The sequence below is a fragment of the Muntiacus reevesi genome, chromosome 1 (genome assembly GCF_963930625.1).
Source record: "Muntiacus reevesi chromosome 1, mMunRee1.1, whole genome shotgun sequence".
NCBI lineage: Eukaryota > Metazoa > Chordata > Mammalia > Artiodactyla > Cervidae > Muntiacus > Muntiacus reevesi.
Window position 1 is genome coordinate 196,900,755 of NC_089249.1, and position 18,877 is coordinate 196,919,631.

General features: G+C 53.9%; 1 protein-coding gene across 2 annotated transcripts; it reads left to right on the forward strand.

Moving 5' to 3' along the window:
• The first annotated feature begins 474 nt into the window (after positions 1-474).
• On the forward strand, positions 475-12,377 carry KHSRP (KH-type splicing regulatory protein). 2 transcript variants are annotated; one of them, XM_065917933.1, is made up of 20 exons: positions 475-835; positions 2,710-2,806; positions 3,383-3,421; positions 3,768-3,807; positions 4,694-4,743; positions 5,314-5,385; positions 6,139-6,196; positions 6,476-6,650; positions 6,849-6,947; positions 7,288-7,386; positions 7,507-7,609; positions 8,166-8,266; positions 8,361-8,505; positions 8,584-8,744; positions 8,829-8,938; positions 9,356-9,444; positions 9,527-9,727; positions 9,833-9,910; positions 9,989-10,149; positions 11,226-12,377. In XM_065917933.1, the coding sequence occupies exons 1-20, from the start codon at positions 578-580 to the stop codon at positions 11,232-11,234; spliced, it is 2,145 nt and encodes a 714-aa protein (XP_065774005.1). In that variant the 5' UTR covers positions 475-577; the 3' UTR covers positions 11,235-12,377. The 2 variants fall into 2 exon arrangements, with proteins under 2 accessions (XP_065774005.1, XP_065774004.1); XM_065917932.1 differs by having other exon boundaries at positions 9,989-12,377.
• Positions 12,378-18,877: the final 6,500 nt, after the last annotated feature.

Below are 18,877 nucleotides of genomic sequence, written 5' to 3' on the forward strand. Positions count from 1 at the left end.
AATTGCCAATCTCTGTAAAGACCGCCTTCCGTGTGTACCCATTGGCTTGCCTACACGACAATCTCACTGGACGCCCACCCAGCCCGTTCAAAGAAGTCTTTCGCCAGACTCCTCCTTCCTGTCCGCTTGACTCTTAAGAGCCGTCAATCCGGTTCAGAAGCCGCCCCGCGATTCTGGAACTCCCACTTCATTGGGCCTTTGGCCTCCGTCGGTCGCCTCTGTTTGCCCGCCCAAAGCCGTCAGCCCGTAGCCCATTGCCTCCCAGAGCTGTCGATCTCGCGGTACCTCCCGCCCACTGCCTCTCGCGGCAGTCCGATTGGCCGCTCGCCTCCAGAGCCTGTGATTGGTGTCCCGGGAAGGGCGACCACCTTCCATTGGCCCGGCGGCGCCGTCCGTCAAGCCGGAGGGGCGTCCCTCTCCGCACCCCCCCGCCCCCCCCGCATCGTCTTCCCAGCCGCTGGCTTCCCAGAGTGCTCCGCGGCCGTGTGGAGCGAGGCCTTGTTCCCGCGTTGAGCCGCCGCTGCCGCCGCCTCCTCCTCAGCTTCAGCCTCCGCGTCAGGCCCGGCCCCGCCGCGCCATGTCAGACTACAGCACGGGAGGACCCCCACCCGGCCCGCCGCCACCCGCCGGCGGGGGCGGGGGGTCCGGAGGAGCCGGGGGCGCCGGGGGAGGCCCGCCACCGGGCCCGCCGGGCGCGGGGGACCGGGGCGGCGGCGGCCCCGGCGGCGGCGGCCCGGGCGGAGGGTCGGCCGGTGGCCCCTCGCAGCCACCCGGCGGGGGCGGCCCGGGAATCCGCAAGGACGCCTTCGCAGACGCCGTGCAGCGGGCCCGCCAGGTGAGGAGGCCGCGGGCCCGAGGGGCGCGCGGGCGGGCGGGGGAGGGGGCGGGGTCACGTGCGCGCGCGCGGGGTCGCAAGGGGGGGGGCCGGGGCCGCCACGGGGTCACGTGGGGCGGTAGGCGGGGGCCGGGGCGTCCCCAGAAGCCTGGTGTGGGGCACTCCCCCTGGGGGTGACCCCCTACAGGGGGGAAGGGTCGTCTGGGAGGGGTCACCCAAAAGCGGCACTAGAGTGTGCAGGGTCCCCTGCAGCGCGGGGACTCACTTTGGGGTTCCCACCCTTTAGGACACTCTCTACTCCTAGAAGCAGGGGTTCCGCCTTCCCGGGAAGGTCTTTCTGTGCTCCCACCTCCCCATCAGGGCAAAGAGCTCTCTTTGCTCCCAACTTGGTCCCTTTTCTTCCTGGTCCCAGGGAAGGAGGGACTTCAGGGGGTTAGAAAAATCCTTCCTCTGTGGAAAGTAAAGAGGGGACCCTGTCGCTGCCAGGCAGTGGCTAAGCATTTCGTTGAAATGGGGAGGGTAGGCCTAGGGACTGACTCTTTCTCATGCTTCAGGTCACTTGCGAGCACCCTGTTTCTCTTCTGGGGAAAGAAGGGAAGGGTCCCACCGCTGTGTTCTAGGGCGTGATGACTACTACCTGGGAGTTTCACGTGCTGACGTGTGACCTCCCCGGCTGCCCCATGGCCTGAGGGGAAGAGGTCCATAGAAAGAGAGGACTTTGCCGCCCTTTCAAAAGGAAACTGACCTGGCTCAGGCCATTGAGCGCTTTCTCAGTCAGAATTGTCCCCAAAGCCTCCACAACAGGGAGGTCCCATTAGGGGAACGCCCTGTTCCCCTCCCAATGTGGTCTGTGGCTTTCACCCTAGGCATGCGATAGAGTTCTTAGGTGCAGTTGATATGATTGACCCCTCACTCCCCCAGCCCCCCCCTGGCTTAATTGAGAAGCAGCTAAAACAAGGGGAGGTGGTGCTCTGTGTTGGATTGGGATAAGACCTCATGAGCATGCCAAGAGTTTAGGCTCCAAGTTTTTGGTTGAAGTTTTAGAGAGGTTAAAATACAGATCCTCAGCTCATGGTTTGTGTCTCTTTGGAAAACTTGTAGTAATCCTACCACCATACTCTGGTTTTAAATTTATTGGGTTGGGGTTTATTCAGCGTTGTTTGTGTGTCCACAATGTAACACGTGTTCCGAAAGGGGCCTTTAGTTTTGGTCTAGATGAGGGCTTCAGATGCCTTGAAGCAAACTTCCCTAAGATTTGTTCAACAAATGGAAAGATTTTGAGGGTGTGCTCTTGAGCATCCCAGAGGCCCAGGTGCTTGGGCAAGGAAGTGTCTAGAGGCTCTCCCTGGTGGAGGGCACCTGAACTTTTGCTCCTTTCATCCCTAGAACAAGTCGGTGTGGGTTACCCTCTGGCCATGAACAGTTTAGGCACAAATTTGATAGAGAAAGGGAGCTTTTTGAAATTCCTGAATAACTGGAACTCTGAAGTCTTGGGTGAAAACTCCTAGAAATGTCTTAACCAACAGTGAAAGTCGCCCAGTCGTGTCCGACTCTTTGCGACCCCATGGACTGTACAGTCCGTGGAATTCTCTAGGCCAGAATACTGAAGTGGGTAGCTGTTCCCTTCCCCAGGGGATCTTCCCAACCCTGGGATCGAACCCAGGTCTCCCACATTGCAGGCGGATTCTTTACCAGCTGAGCCATCAGGGAAGCCTTAACCAACAGACTCGTCCCTAAATCCAGGGAATGCCACTCCCAGGCCAGACAGCAAGACCTGTTGGGTATTCATGAACCAAAGAGGTGAAAGGTTGACCTGAGCACCACGGAGGCTGGCTTTGAGTGTAATTCTTCTCTGCTCACAACTTCACTTCTAGATCGCAGCCAAGATTGGAGGCGACGCAGCTACCACAGTGAATAACAGCACTCCTGATTTTGGTTTTGGGGGCCAAAAGAGGCAGTTAGAAGATGGAGGTAACTACCTGCCTTGCTGGAAGGGCTGGGGGCAGAGAGTAAAGTGCCTTTGTTGGAATGTGTCTCAAAGTGGGGGGAGCCCGCTGCCATTTGGTGTTTTAAAACCTCAGCAATCCCAGCTTTGTTCGTTCTTTTTGTCCGGGCTGCCGTCCTGAGGTATCAGGTGGCTGAGAGGAGGGCAGATTGATTGTGACCAGGTTCAGGGCGTAAGTTTTCAAGATTGTTCCTCCTCTTCTACTAAGCTAGGGTTCCCCTAAGGTCCCATGTCAGTGCGTTGTGGCTGACCCGGAGGCATGCAGCCTAAACTATCAACTCACTGATCAACCTTACTTCCCCAAGGCAGATTTGGGCGTAAGCTGGAAGGACTGGGGTCACCATCATTTTCCCTCTGTTATAAAGGGCTCTTTATCCCTGAGTGCTGGTGGTGAGAGTAGGTCTGTTATTCTCCTGTCTTGTGTTTGATGTTGAGGATGGGGGGCAGGAGGCTTGTTTGCTAGGACATGTGGCACCAGCATCAGATTCGAGGCAGCTGTGGGTGGGTGGGCACTGCATCTGACATCCTCTTTCTTTTCACAGACCAACCAGAGAGCAAGAAGCTGGCTTCCCAGGGAGACTGTAAGTCCACTTGGTGACACCGGCAGAGGCCGCTTCAGGATCTTAAGAAGTTTTAGTAGGAAGTACTATCCAGAGGGGAGCTGGAAGTACTGAGCAGACAGCACCTCTCCTTTATGGAGGCTCTTGGTGTCCCTCCAGGGCCCATGAGACCCCAGAGCCTGGATTGTGAGGCAGCCACCTCCAAGCGTGGCTGTTGTGAGGTGGCCCCGTTGCACTCGCTCAGGGAGGCTCAGAGGCATTGGGATGTAGCCTGTGGTCCCTTGCGTGGCAGGAGTGCCCAGCACATGGTGTTTGGGGTCCCAGAGAGGAGCCCGGCCAATTTGTCCTTTGGGTTTTCTCTTTGCAGCCATGAGTTCTCAACTCGGACCCATTCATCCTCCCCCCAGGTAAGTGGTGGTTTGGAGAGCAAGTCGTTTCCTCCTTGTCTCTGGCCTTTCTTGTTGACTGGAGGGGGGGCTCTGTCTGGGGGCTGGGTTGTACAGGGCTTTGTCTTACTTTCTGGTCAACCAAGGAGAAGACTGAAAGGCAGAAGGAGCTTCGTTTGTCCTTCCTACTCGCTGTCTGTGGGGCCATAGGGAGCATAGGGCTGTGGCTGTTAGTTGTAATAGGGAAGGGGGTTCTCTGCGCCCGTTTGCTTCCTTTGTTGGATGGGGATACTCCGAAGCCCTGCCGTCCTTTCTCCTGGAAAAGATTAGGGACTGGCCTTGACCTCTCACCTGCTTCTGCGGATTCTTCTTCCCTGAGAGCTGGAGTGGGGGTGTGTTCCTTTCCTACCTTTTTAGCCTAGAGCATTCTCTCTGAAGGACCATGTTCTTTTCTTTTTTTTTTTTTTTTTACTATTGGCTAAAATTTTGTGAAATGCAGTAGAAACAACTCACTAGAAGAATGAAATGAAAATGATACAAAACCAATTTTTTAAGTTAGAATCTATAGGTATTGGATGACGCTGTCAGATTGCTGTGAAAGTTTCCCGGGTTCTCTTGCCCTGAGTTGGTGGGCAGCACTGGTCCAGGGGGTCACGCCACCCCAGGCTAAGCCTCTTGTGGCCCAGAGTGGGGAACGGAGGCCCCTAGAGGTTGGGTGGTCTGCTGTGGTGTGACGGAGCTCCCATGCTCTAGTCAGAGTCTGCTTAGGCCTGTGGGGGCTTGGTCCCCAAGTCGCAAGAAGCAGGACGTCTGGTTTGAGGGTCTTTTTTCCAGGAGGCCTTCTGGCTCTTCCATCCCCTCTGCTGCTTCCTAACTTGAGGCTGACTCTCATTGTTTCTCTTTGTAGGACTTCAATGACAGAAGAGTACCGGGTCCCAGACGGCATGGTGGGACTAAGTGAGTGTGGGCCACTATGACCCAGCGGGTGCCCCTTAACCCCTGCCCTGTGTCCCCCCCAGGGCAGTCTCTCAGGAGGGCACCTGCCAGCCCTGAGACCTGTGGTCTGAAGGAGCCAGTTATTTTTTTTTTCCCTCATTACTTACAGTGGAGATAGGTATTTGCATGTAGTTTCTTTTGTGGTTGGAAATCCCAAAGATGAGTCTGTTGGTATTTCTTTTCCTACTGATGCCTCCTCCCCCTACCCCTCTGACCCAGGCCCAGGCTCTGGGGCAGGTGCAGGAAAGGATGAGTGGAATGGGGAGTGATTCCCTGGACAACCCCCCAACCCAGCTCAGAGATCTGGTGAGGGGTACCAGAAGGGGCTGTACAGAAGCATAAGAGGCCACAGGAGCACTGAAGGACCCTGTTGTGTTGTGTGATTTTTGTTTGTTTTTCGTTTTTGTTATTTTTTTCTTTTATTTTGAAGGAGCTGTTTTGTGTTTACTGTCTCATCCATCCTCTGGGCAGGGGGGGCTCTCAGCGCCAGCCTCCCCCCATCCATCTCTGCTCTTCTTTTTCTCCACCCAGTCATCGGCAGAGGAGGTGAACAGATTAACAAAATCCAGCAGGACTCAGGCTGCAAAGTCCAAATCTCTCCAGGTAGGGGTGCTAGAGCTGGATGGGGATGAGTGACTGTGCTGGGGCTCTCGGCGCTTTCTCTCATGATCCCCTGACAGCCGGGATGGGACGGGAGGTGAAGTGGGCTGGTGTCACTGAACATGCTGTGTGCTGCCTCAGCACAGCGCCTCAAGGTGTAGCTGCAACTCTTGTCTCCCTCTGCTTTCCCTGAGCGGGGAGGGCTAGAATCCAGTACAGGGAGCCACACCCCAGATCCCGCTCTGACTGTGTTGCCACCTGAGCTCCAACACCTGTGGGAAAGTGTGAGGCAGGGGTGCTCCCTAGGAAGGACAGCCTTGAGGTCAGGCCTGGTTTAAATCCAGTCCTGCCTGCACCTTGGCAGGTACCTGATTTGCAGGGGTTTCTGAGTGCTCTCCCTGCCTGACATGTAGTTCATTGACTGGAAGGTGCTCACATGGATGGTGATGGAAGGGGCCCAGTTTGGGACCTTCTGGAATCTGTTTCTCCTTCCATATTATTTTTTCACTAAAAGTTTTGCCTCCTCTGCTGGGCTTAAAGTTTCTTGATCTTGGCCGTGCATAGAGCACCCTCCCAGGTGTTTGGGGAGGTAAATTGATTTGTCAGGGTGCCGTACAGTGGCAGAAGTAGTTGTCGATTATTCCTGGAAGTCTCATCTCCATGGAAGGTCCTCCTGGTTGTCTGCCCAAGGCATTGACTTAAGAAAGCATTGACTCTCCTCTCCTCTCCTCTCCTCTCCTCTCCTCTCCTCTCCAGACAGCGGTGGCCTACCTGAACGCAGTGTGTCTTTGACAGGAGCCCCGGAGTCTGTGCAGTAAGTCTCTGGCTGGGCCTGTCATCATGACAGAGTGGGTGGGCAAAGCCTACCTTTGAAGTTGAGGGTGACTCCCACACCGTGTTCCTCATGCCCTGCCTGCTCTGGGGGGCTGCTTAACACAGTGAGCCTCCTGACATCTGGGGAACCTGGCCCAGAATAGCCCCAGCCCTGGGGATGGGCCCTCTGTCAGGCCTGCGGGTTGGAACCCCCTTTTCTGGGAGCGGGGCTGAGGCTCCAGGCAAGCATTGAGAGAGCACCTGTTCTTTCCCTTTCCAGAAAAGCGAAGATGATGCTGGACGACATTGTCTCCCGGGGCCGTGGGGGGCCCCCAGGCCAGTTCCACGACAATGCCAATGGGGGCCAGAATGGCACAGTGCAGGAAATCATGATCCCCGCGGGCAAGGCCGGCCTGGTCATTGGCAAAGGCGGGGAGACCATCAAGCAGCTGCAGGTGAGGGTGAAGGCTCCTCCCGTCCCGTCCCAGGACAGCCTCCTTCCCGCAGCTATGCCTGTGCATGCCACTAGCCACCCCCCGCCCCGAGCCAGAGCCCTTCGTCCTTTTGGACCAGGCATGACCCCCTCCCCCCCCCCCGCCACGCCCCAGGAAGTCCTTGGAGGGCTCAGCACTGACATCACCTTGATTATACAGGAACGGGCTGGAGTGAAGATGATTTTAATCCAGGATGGCTCCCAGAACACAAATGTGGACAAACCGCTGCGGATCATCGGAGACCCTTACAAAGTGCAGGTGGGCGCCCCAGGGCCGAGGGGGTGGTTCTGGGGAGCAGAGAGAGGGCAGTGGATAGGCTGGAGATTTGGATGCAAGTGGAGAGATTTTCTAGAGCACTGGCTCTGAAGTCAGCCCTGGACTCATTCTCTGTTGAGCGCCCTCCCAGCCGTCTGTGCATGAGCAGGTGGCTTCCACTGGCCTCAGTCCAGAAAGCCGGGGTGCTCACCATGTCCACCTTTTAGGGCATTGGGTAGAGATCCAGGCAGCCTTGCATTGGTCCTTAGCTCTGGCCTGTGACTCTGGGGCATGCAGTGGGATAGCAGTGTTCGTGAGAGCACCACACTTTGTATGTTCACAGCAAGCCTGCGAGATGGTGATGGACATCCTGCGGGAGCGTGACCAGGGTGGCTTTGGAGACCGGAATGAATATGGGTCCCGGATCGGTGGGGGCATCGATGTGAGTCTGGGCCTCTTGGGTGGATGGAGCGGCAGGGGTGGTGGCTGGCTTGCGGGCAGCAGGGGGACTGCAGATAGTGACAAAGCCCAGCTGATCCTCCTTTGTCCTGCCCGCCTTCAGGTGCCAGTGCCCAGGCATTCTGTGGGTGTGGTCATCGGCCGGAGTGGGGAGATGATCAAGAAGATCCAGAATGACGCTGGTGTTCGGATACAGTTTAAACAAGGTCAGGGGCCAGCTGGGCTCTGCTGAGAGTCACTCTTGGGGGTCCAGGATGGGCAGTTTGGCACTGGGGTTAGCGTCTGCAGTGCCTTGTTACTCCTAGACCAGCAGGACATGCCTTGTCCCCCTCTGGGGCAGCCCCGTAAGAAAGTGAATGACAGGCAGGCTTCCCGAGGTGAAGAGGAGTGTGTTTTCCTCTCCTGCCGAGCTGTCCTCTCCCCTCTCCCCTCTCAAGGGCTCTCCTGACAGGCCACCTGGGCCCCTGGGTGAGATCAGCTCTGAGGCCCCAGTCGTGGGCGTCTGCCCAGTCCAGTGGTTTTTGGGGAGGACGGACTGCCCGTGCTTTTTGAGAGATTCGTTGTCAGTTCTAGGTTCTGCCAGGCGCAGTTCTAGGTTCTGCTAGTTCTGGGGGCACCAAGTGCGGGAGGGATCCTCACTTGCTCCTGAACACGTGAAAGGCGGCCAGCGGCACTTAAGACGTTCCAGATGGGGCTCGGCGTTGAGGGTTTGGAGTTGTGCATCTCTTGTAACTGTTTTTTGACTCTCCTGTGCTGCCTCAGACGACGGAACGGGTCCTGAGAAGATAGCGCACATCATGGGACCCCCAGACCGGTGTGAGCACGCGGCGCGGATTATCAACGACCTCCTCCAAAGCCTCAGGGTGAGTGATGTCGGGTGTGCTGAGTGGGCGGGCTCAAGTGGGAGGGCAGGCTGGCTGCCTGCATTAACCATCCTATCTCTTCTCTGCCGTGCAGAGCGGTCCCCCAGGCCCTCCAGGGGGTCCTGGCATGCCCCCAGGAGGCCGAGGTCGAGGTAGGGGCCAAGGCAACTGGGGCCCTCCAGGCGGGGAGATGACCTTCTCCATCCCCACCCACAAGTGCGGGCTGGTCATCGGCCGAGGTGAGTGGCCCCTCCACAGGCCCCACCCCTCTCCTCGCTTTCCTCCTGCCCTCCGCTCACTGCCCATGGCTCCTGCAGGCGGCGAGAACGTGAAAGCCATAAACCAGCAGACAGGCGCCTTTGTAGAGATATCTCGGCAGCTGCCACCCAACGGAGACCCCAACTTCAAGCTGTTCATCATCCGGGGCTCGCCCCAGCAGATCGACCATGCCAAGCAGCTCATTGAGGAGAAGATCGAGGTGGGCTCAGCTCAGGAGGGGTTCTGGGCACCTGGGCCCAGCTCCTCCTCCTGTTCCACTGATCTCATCCACTTCTCCCTCCAGGGTCCCCTCTGCCCAGTTGGACCAGGCCCTGGGGGACCAGGCCCTGCCGGCCCCATGGGGCCCTTCAACCCTGGGCCCTTCAATCAGGGTCCACCTGGGGCTCCCCCTCAGTGAGTATTCCCGCGGACTCCTGGGATGTGGGAGGTCAGTGTTGGCAAGGAGGCCGGTAGGCCCTATGTCCGTGTTCCTCACCACCGAGAAGGTCATTCCACCTTGCAGAGGTGCCAAACACAGCCCTGGCCAACCCGGTGTTTTAGAGACACCATTTTTAAAAGATGCTGTGGTTGTTAGCCCTAGTCTTCACTCCACGTGTAGATCCTGTAATCCTGTGTGGTGTAGTGGGGGATTGTCACATTCTTGAGTCCACATGGCCTGTGTCCCTTGCATCAGTCGTCTAATGCCTTTCCCTGGGCCAGGAATCTGCAGTTCCACATAAAGGGTGCTCTGGGCCCCCTTCCAGGCTATGGCCGTCCTCTGCAAGGACCCTGGGGTAACCTGGCTCATGTGTCCCTCGTTTTCACCCTCAGTGCTGGAGGCCCCCCTCCTCACCAGTACCCACCCCAGGGCTGGGGCAACACCTACCCTCAGTGGCAGCCGCCTGCTCCTCATGACCCGAGTGAGTATAAGGATCTGAGCAGGGCAATGGGGAGGGGCCGGTTACTTGGCCACTGCTTAGCCCGCACACCCTCCGCCTGCAGATAAAGCCGCTGCTGCCGCCGCCGACCCCAACGCCGCCTGGGCCGCCTACTACTCACACTACTACCAGCAGCCCCCAGGCCCCGTGCCCGGCCCGGCCCCGGCTCCCGCGGCCCCGCCCACCCAGGGCGAGCCCCCGCAGCCTCCACCTGCTGGCCAGTCGGACTACACCAAGGCCTGGGAAGAGTATTACAAAAAGATCGGTGAGTGCCTGTGCCGCCGCGGGAGCTCCAGTCAGCCAGAGAGGGGTGGGCGAGAGGGTGGCCACATCCCCGCCTGTCCTCTGACCTCGGGGCCTGCCCCCACAGGCCAGCAGCCCCAGCAGCCTGGAGCGCCCCCGCAGCAGGACTACACGAAGGCCTGGGAAGAGTACTACAAGAAGCAGGGTGAGCCGGCGGGCCACAGGGGTGGGACCAGGCGTGCCGGCATCCTGGGCTGCTCACCCACCCTCTGCTCCCCCACAGCTCAAGTGGCCACCGGAGGGGGTCCAGGAGCACCCCCGGGTTCCCAGCCAGACTACAGTGCCGCCTGGGCTGAATATTACAGACAGCAAGCCGCTTACTACGGACAGACTCCAGGTCCCGGCGGCCCCCAGCCTCCGCCCACACAGCAGGGACAGCAGCAGGCAAGTGGGAATTGCCACCCTCCTCCTCCTCCTTTCTCCTTCCAACCCCCGGCCACCGTCCATCCTGCCTTAGTGGGTAGCGCCGGAAACCCCTTCCCCTGCGGGGTGTGTCCTTGATGCCTGCAGCGGGGGCCGTGTGGCCAGAGGTCTCCGGGAGCCCCCACGAGCTGGGGGAAGTGTGCGCTGGGTCCAGAGGTTAAAGAAGAGGCCTCTCCGCCGGCCCGCTTGTTCCTGTGTAACGCTGTCGTGATGCTGGGGGAGAGCGCGCAGCAGATAAAAGGAGGAACTGTTGAACTGGTGGGTAGTCCTGGGGGTGGGGGGCAGGCCATCCGCTCAGCCGGAGGTCGCCATCCCGGCTGCTGACTCGCTCACTCACAATCTGGCCACTTGGGAAGAAAACGGATATTTTTGCCCCTCTCTGCATTACTCTCATGGTTTTTGTTCTTTTGACTCTTTTATTTTTAAACCCACGATCTCTCCCCGCGTGTCCAAGTGACTGTGTGTGCTGCCAGCTGCCCCGTGGGGCCCGGCCACAGCTCTGGGGGCCGGGGGCGGCGCCAAGGGGCCCGGCCGCAGGGCCCGCCCGCCACGCCCAGGCTCGGCCTCTGCTCTCGCGCCTGCGCCCGCCTCGTGTCCCGGTCTTGTCTGTGAAGTGGGCATGACGATCGCTGCCACCTTCCAACCTACCTCACAGGGGTGTTGTGGGGACACCGTGATCTCTGGTTGTCATGTCGTGATGCGCCGGGAGCTGCCCGCCCGCCCGCCTTCCTGAAGACACAGGGCACCCCTCTCCCCGCCCCCCCCAGCCCTGAGCGCTTCTCTCTCGCTCTCTCGCTCTCTCTGTGCGGCCCCTGCTTCTCCTTCCTGTGTCACTCTCCTCCATCTCAGAGCCAGTCTGACTGCAGCCAGTCCCAGAGCACTGACTAGACAGCTACAAACACATCCTTCCAGCCTGCGCTTGCCACAGGCTCGGGAGAGGGGCTTCCTGGCCCCCTCCTTGCCACTTAGCCCCAGTCTCCCACCCTGTCCCCTCCCCGCCCCGTAGTGACCAATTCCTATCTCTTCCCTCTCCGCAGGCTCAATGAATCGAATGAATGTGAACTTCTTCATCTGTGAAAATCTTTTATTATTTTTTTTCCATTTTGTTCTGTTTGGGGGCTTTTTTTCGTTTGTTTTTTTTCCGTTTGTTTGTCGAGAGAGCGATGGCTGCCAAAGGGGGTGCCGGGGGAGCCCTCCCTGTGAGTGGCTTGGGGGTCGTGGCACAGGCAGTGCCAGGCTCTCGCTCTCTCGCTCATTCTGTGTGTCTCATACGCTTTTTTTCTTTCAAAATTGGGATCCTTCATCTTGAGCCAGCCAGAGAAGATAGCGAGAACTAAATCTCTGCAAAAAAAAAAAAAAAAAATTAAAGTTAAAAACTAAAAAGCAAAACAAAACTTATAAAATTATATATATATATAAAAAAATCTCTATCGTCCCCCACCCCATCCCAGCTTTCCTGAAACTGCCTCTTTCAGGAGAAAGCAATTCATTCACTCCCTGCGACCACCCTTGGCCCTCTTCATGTTTTTAAAATAAACTTTTAAAAAAGGAAACAAAGTCACTCTTGCTATTTCTTTTTAGTTAGAGTTGGAACATTCCTTGGACCAGGTTTTGACGTTTAGGAAAGCCCATCCTCCCTGTGCCAGGCAGCCCCTCCCTCAGCCTGTCTGCTCCTCCTCTCGCTCCTCTTCGCCCAGCTCCGCTCCCCTCTCCTCCCCCCGCTGCCGCTGCCCCCCGCCCCCCGCCCCCAGGACTGGTCTGTTGTGTTTCATCTGTTCAAGAGGACATGGAAACTGAAAACAATTGAGAACAAAACAAACAAAAAATTGTATGGCAGTTTTTACTTTTTATCGCTCGTTTTTAACTTCACAAATAAATGGTAACAAAACCTCCCCAAGTCTGCCGGGTGCCGTCTCTCTCTCTGTCTCTCTCTCTCTCTTTCCCCCCCACCTCCCCCCCCCAATAGAGTTTTGAAGCAGATGTTTGTTCTTTATAGATGTTGTAAAAGCCTGATAATGGTGATTGGAAATTATAAGCTTTGTGTTGTATTGGGTTTTTTCCTTTATTTTTTTTATTTTAAAAAAAGAACAATTCTAAGAGACAATAGTTTTCTGCAGGCGCATTGTGCTTTCCTAACTCTCACCCCCCCCCCCCATTTTTTGGTTAAATAAAGTGCTTTTTGTCTAAAACTGCGTGCCGGCCGCAGTTGTGTTTCTAGAGGAAACAAGTTGAAGAGGAACAAGGCTTGGCCAATGAGAGTCGGGTGGGGGCCCCAAAAAACTTTGCCTGGAGTTTGGTCTTGCAGGAAGGGAGAAGCAGGCGGAGCCCCAGAAGTCCAGTTCCCCACCCCTTCATCCCCAGCATTTGTCCCACTGGGAACTTGGGGAGCAGGGCACTCAGGAGGGTCCCTGGGGACAGGTGTTCCCATGGATACAGCCTGCCGCTGCTGGAACAAACCCACACAGTGCTTTATGTGATCCGGTCCTCACTGTGGCCTGTTTGGCTGGCGAGCCCTGAGGTGGAAACCTGGCCTGTCCAAGGGAGGGACATCTGTCCCAAGGGTTGGCAGCCTCAGGATGAGGATGGGAGATGGGAGGGCGGTCGTGGAGGACCTCTTGAGCTGTCTGGCCCAGTGCCGGTCATCCAGAGGCCTACTTTGCTGGGAGAGTTCTGGGAGGTATGGTCAAATTCCAGCAGGGAAAATCAGGTGTCATGGTGTGGGGCTGTTCGCGGCCCTCGTGACCTCCCACGCAAGTCTTCTTAAGGACCTACCCCTGTGAGAGTGCCCCCAGTCAGCCATTTGTGGGCCCAGGAAAGGGGGAGGGCTGTCACCCTGGGGTCACATGGAGCCTCAGTTTAGGTTGGAACCCAAGACCCCTCACCAGCATCTCACCTCAGGCAGTGTACCCGCTCTGACCTCTGGGATGAGGGGGAAGTCGGGGGCCCTAGCCCTCTCCTGACTCACTGCAGGCTTTCGATGACAGAGCAGCACTTGGCAAAAATGTTTTCTGGAACTTTGGCCAAGGGGTAGACAAGGGGTAGCAGAGGGGGTCAGTTCAAAGTAGAGCAAGGTCATGGCCCCCACACCTCTCCCTCACACACACCAGGGGAGAGCAGGTTCCCCTTCCAGTTGCTAGAGCAGGACTGACAGGTGCAGCCCCAGGGCCACACGGATGAGGGGAAGGGAAATGATTAGAAAGGCCACGCGTTACCGCTGGGCGCTCGCTCGGCCGCACAGACTGCACGGGGGCGCTGTCCCCTGGAACAACCCACGGGATGTGGGATGTGCCAGGCTGGCTCACCGCCTTCCCACCCCACCCATGATGCTCCAGACTCCTTCCTCTCACTCTCGATTTTACCCTTGGTTGTGGGAGGGGACCAGGAATGACACCAAAGTTCTCTTAGCTCCATAGCAATGTATAGTAACTGCATGGGTCACTTTTAAGAATTAAGAGATCCATACTTTGGAGGACTTCCCTGATGATCCAGTGGTTAAGAATCCGCCTTCTAAATAAAAAAAAAGAATCCACATTCCAATGCAGGGGACACAGTTTCGATCCCTAGTCTGGGAACTAAGATCTCACAAGCCATAATGCAACTAAGCCCGCACGCCACAACTTCCGAGTCCGAGCTCTGCAACAAGAGAAGTCCACGTGCCACAAGTAGAGAAAGCCTGTGTACCGCAATGAAGACCCAGCACAGCCAAAAATTCAAACTGAAACAAAGATAGTCCTACTTCCTACGCTTTGAGGACCCATGGCTGCATTGGAGCTGAGCTGTGGTTGGCTGGTTGTCATGATCCTAAATTTTGTAACATCCCACGGAGAAGAAAATGGCAACCCACTCCAGTATTCTTGCCTAGAGAACCCCATGGACAGAGGAGCCTGGTGGGCTACAGTCTATGGGGTGGCAAAGTTGGACACAAATGAGCAACTAAATTACCTCCACCATGTTCTAAAAACACTTAATGGTGTGGTTTTGGAGCCAGTCATTCTGTTCAGACCTTCAGCATCATCTCTGGGAATCCACGCAGCTACACCCATTCTGCCTGATGGAAGAGATGGAATCCCCCAGTGTATGTGCATGGGGAAACTCAGGCAGGCCCAGAGAGGTCTGGGACCTAGGTAACAGTTAACACCTGCTCTGTTTCAGCTGGACTTGGTCCCTTTGCCCGGGCTGGATTGGAGTGGGGGGATGGTACTTAACATTTCGGAGCAGGTTCTTCTGCTGGTAGAAGGTCAGGACAGGTCCATACAGGGTGTAGTACGTCTCCAGGTGCTAGCGGAGGGCTGCCTCACAGTCATCTGTCCAGTTTTCCATGTGATCCTGGCTTAGGGCTCTCTGCATCATCGTCTCCATCGAACAGTCAAGTGTGATGATGACGTTGTGGGCCCAGCCCACCTGGGCATCCGTGAAAGGGGGCTGGGTGAGGAAGAGGCTGAATGAGGTGGCCTCCCATGCCCACCCCTGCCCCGAGATCAGGGATCTAGGGTGGTGCTCCCCCAGTAAAAAACCAGCCCCCCCCCCCCCCGGGGTCTATTTTACTCTTGTCGTTCCAAGTTTTTCTTCTATGTGTTTGTGTTTTGGACAGGTAGGGCGTTGGCAGAGCTCATAAGCCAAACAAGACCAGTGGGAAAGGGTGAAGAGTCTCCTTGCTGCCCCCAAGCACCCAGTTTCACCCTCCCTGGATGCAATCAAATTAATCTGATTCTTGTTTCTCCTTCTGGAACTCTTTGGGCATATACCAAGCAAATTCGGTTCTGATGTTATTTTTCCTGCTTTTTCTTAAAGACACTGATTTGCCCTTTCACTTAGTAAGCTGGAGATGGTTGTGTATTTGACACACAAGGAAGGTACTTGTGTGTATTTTATTTAATCACTAGATAGTATTCTGTTCTATTGTTGCTTCCTTTAGTCACTCAGTTGTGTCCAACTCTTTGGCAACTCCATGGACTGTAGCCCGCTCTGTTCATGGGATTCTCCAGGCAAGAATACTGGAATGGGTTGCCATTTCCTCCTCCAGGGGATCTTCCCCACTCAGGGATGGAACCTGAGTCTCCTGCACTGCAGGTGGATTCTTTAACTCCGAGCCGCCAGGGAAGCCCATTCTGTTGTATGGATGTGTGTCATAATTTACTTAACTGGTTCCTCGTTGATGGGTATTTCTATTGAAATATTCCTTTTAAAGGGCTTCCCTGGTGGCTCAGATGATTAAGAATCCACCTGCAATGCAGGAGAACTGGGTTCCATCCCTGGGTCGTGAAGATCCCCTGGAGAAGGGAATGGCAACCCACTCCACTGTTCTTGCCTAGAGAACCCTATGGACAGAGGAGCCTGGGGGGCTATAGTCTATGGGGTTGCAAAGAGTTGGACATGACTGAGCAACTAAACACACACACGTTCCCTTTAAGATGGATTTAAGCAGTTTTCCATTGCTTTCTTCTCCTGCAAGCACTTTGGGGAAAGAACAAGCGTTTCCAGCTCACTGCTGCCCTCTCCTAACTCCAGGGAGACCTCCCAGAATCTCCAAGGCCATCCAGCTTCATTCATCGTAAGAGAAATGCCCATTTCGAATCACTAAGAGGGACTTCCCTGATGGTATAGTGGATAAGAACTTGCCTGCCAATGGAGGGGACATGGGTTCAATCTCTGGTCCAATCCCTGAACCCCACCTCCTAGTTCTTCCAGAATTTCCTTTTGAAACAGAACCTGTCAGCACATTAAAAAACAAAATAACAACAACAAAAAAAACCCCACAGCCCAGTGGGATTCATTCTAGGAAAGCAAGGACGGTTCAGTACAATTTATTGTTATTATCTTAACTAAAGAAAAAGCCATATAAGAATCGTTTTAAACAGAGAAAGAGCAATTTAATTGACAAAATTCACACATTCTTGATTTAATTTTTAAAAAAACACTAGGAATTGATAAACATCCTAAGCCTGCATCTTATTTAATGGAAACTTGCTTTCCGAGTAAAGTTGGGAATAAGATAAAACTGCCCACTCTTGGGACTTCCCTGGTGGTCTGGTGGCTAAGACAACCCTCCCAATGCAGGGGGGCCCAGGTTTGATCCCTGGTCAGGGAATGAGATCCCACAGGTCACAACTAAGAGTTTGCATGCTGCAACCAGGCACAGCCAAATAAATATGTAAAGTCACAATAAGGAACACCCTGGCAGTTGAGTGGTTAGGGCTCAGTGCTTTCACTGTCAGGGCCCCAGTTGCATCACTGATCAGAGAACTAAGATCCCACAGGTCAGGTATCACGGCCAAAAAAAAAAACAAAGGCACAATAAAACAAAAAAATAATTGACAAACCGGGGGGTGGGGGGGTCAGAAATTTTGCAACCTATATTACAAACAGCTAATATATAAAGAGTTCCCTAAACTCAAGAAGAAAAAAAGACCAACAGTCCTCTAGGATGGGGAAAAGTGAGAAAAGATATAAAGAGTGCACTGAAGAAGAAATGAAACTGGCCCAAAAGTTTGGAAAAGATGCCCAGCTTCATTCATCATAAGAGAAATGTCCATTTAAAGCCACCAAGGGGGATTTCCCTGATGGTACAGTGGATAAGAACCTGCCTGCCAATGCAGGGAACATGGGGTCAATCCCTAGTCCAAGAAGATCCCACATGTCTCAGAGCAGCTAAGCCCATGTGCCACAACTATGGAGCCACAACTATTGTGCATTCCAGAGCCCACTAGCATAGAGTCTTAGCCAGTGGACCAGTGGGGAAGTCTGAGGAAGACTTCTTGACACTGATATAAAATCTCAGAGTATACTGTAAAGTTAAACAAAAAGTGAAGTCTGTTGTATATGGAATGCTAGTTTTTATGAGGAGGGACACACACACACACTTGTATTATATTTGCAAAAAGAAACATCAGAAAGGACAATCCAAAACCTAATGAAAATGCTTGCCTATAGGGAGGGGAGGGCACAGTTGGGGGCAGGGGTGGATCTACTTTTTTATGTGACTTTGAAATCATTAAGTATGCTGCATATGCAAAATGTTAATTTAAAAAAGCAATCCCTGAATGTTGAAAGCCAAGCCGAAATGAATGAATCCTGTGTCAATGTCATGCCGCAAATGCAGGGAGAAAATAATTATCGCTAGGGACCCAGTGTTTTTGTGGTCCGTCCACAGGGAGAGCTATTATAAGGAAAACCAGAAAGTGTTAGTTGCTCAGTTGTGTCCAACTATTTGTGACTCTAGGGACTGCAGGCTGCCAGGCTCCTCTGTCCATGGGGTTTCCCGGTCAAGAATACTGGAGTGGGTTTTCATTTCCTTCTCTAGGAAATCTTCCAGATCCAGGGATTGAACCCAGTCTCTTGCATTGGCAGGCAGATTCTTTACCATCTGAGCCACCAAGGAAGCCTAAGGAAAACCATAGCTGCAAAGAAGTCTTAAAAATCCTATGGTAGTTTAATTCTCAGGAGTTAACACTGGCATGTTACTTATTTGGAAACTATTTTGCATCTAATGGAATAATGCAACTGAGAATATCGGTGGTTTTAGGAAGCAGACTTTTTAGGGAAAAGAGAAAAGTAAAACACTGTGATGTTAATTGTGAGCTGGAAACAACAGTATGAACTTGTGATATATATATATATATATTTTTTTTTTTTTTTTTTCCTAAAAAAGTGTGTGTTTCCTGGCCCTGTCTGCTGGAGAGGCCTGGAAACGATGAGCACCCATAGCAATGAGTGCTCCTGGCCCCCAGATGGAACGCCACTGCCCAGAGGCCTCCAGGAGAAATGGTTGATGTTCCAGGGCTAGGCCAGAAATGTGAAAGGTTGGGGTGGAATGTCTTGCACAGAAAGCGAGAAGGTGAATGTGAAATGGAGCTGTGTCCTGGAGGACACTGTGCAGCATGAGGGAACTCCTAATGGCCCCAAATGAGACATGCTGACTCACAAAAAAGAAGACCGATTATGGCCATCATCAAAAAGTCCACAAACAATAAATGCTGGAGAGGGTATAGAGAAAAGAGAAGCCTCCTACACTGTTGGTGGGACTGTAAATGGGTGCAGGCCACTATGGAGAACAGTATGGCAGGTCCTCAAAAAACTAAAAATAGAGCTACCGTAAGACCCAGCAATCCCATTCCTGGGCACATATCTGGAGAAAAGCATAATTCAAAGATACATACACCACTATGTTCACAGCAGCCCTACTTACAATAGCTAAGACACAGAAGCAACCTAAATATCCATCTATAAATGAATGGATAAAGAAGATATGGTTCATATATACAATGGAATATTACTCAGTCATAAAAAAGGAAAGAAATAGTGACTTCCCTAGTGGTCCAGTGGCTAAGACTCTGCACACCCAATGCAGGGGACCTGGGTTTGATCCCTGGCTAGGGAACTAAAATCATACATACCATGCAGTGTGGCCAAGAAATAAAAATTGGAAAAAGAATGAAATAATGCCACTTGCAGTGCCATAGATGGACCTAGAGATAATCATACTAAATGAAGTAAGTCAAAGACAAATATCATATGATATCAGTCATATGTGAAATCTAATTTTTAAAATGGCATAAATGAACATATTTATAAAACAGAAACAGACTTACAAACTTATGGTTTCCAAAGGAAACATGTGGGGAGGAGGGGAAAGATAAATCAGGAGCTCGGGATAAACATATACACAGTATTGTATACAAGACAGATAAGC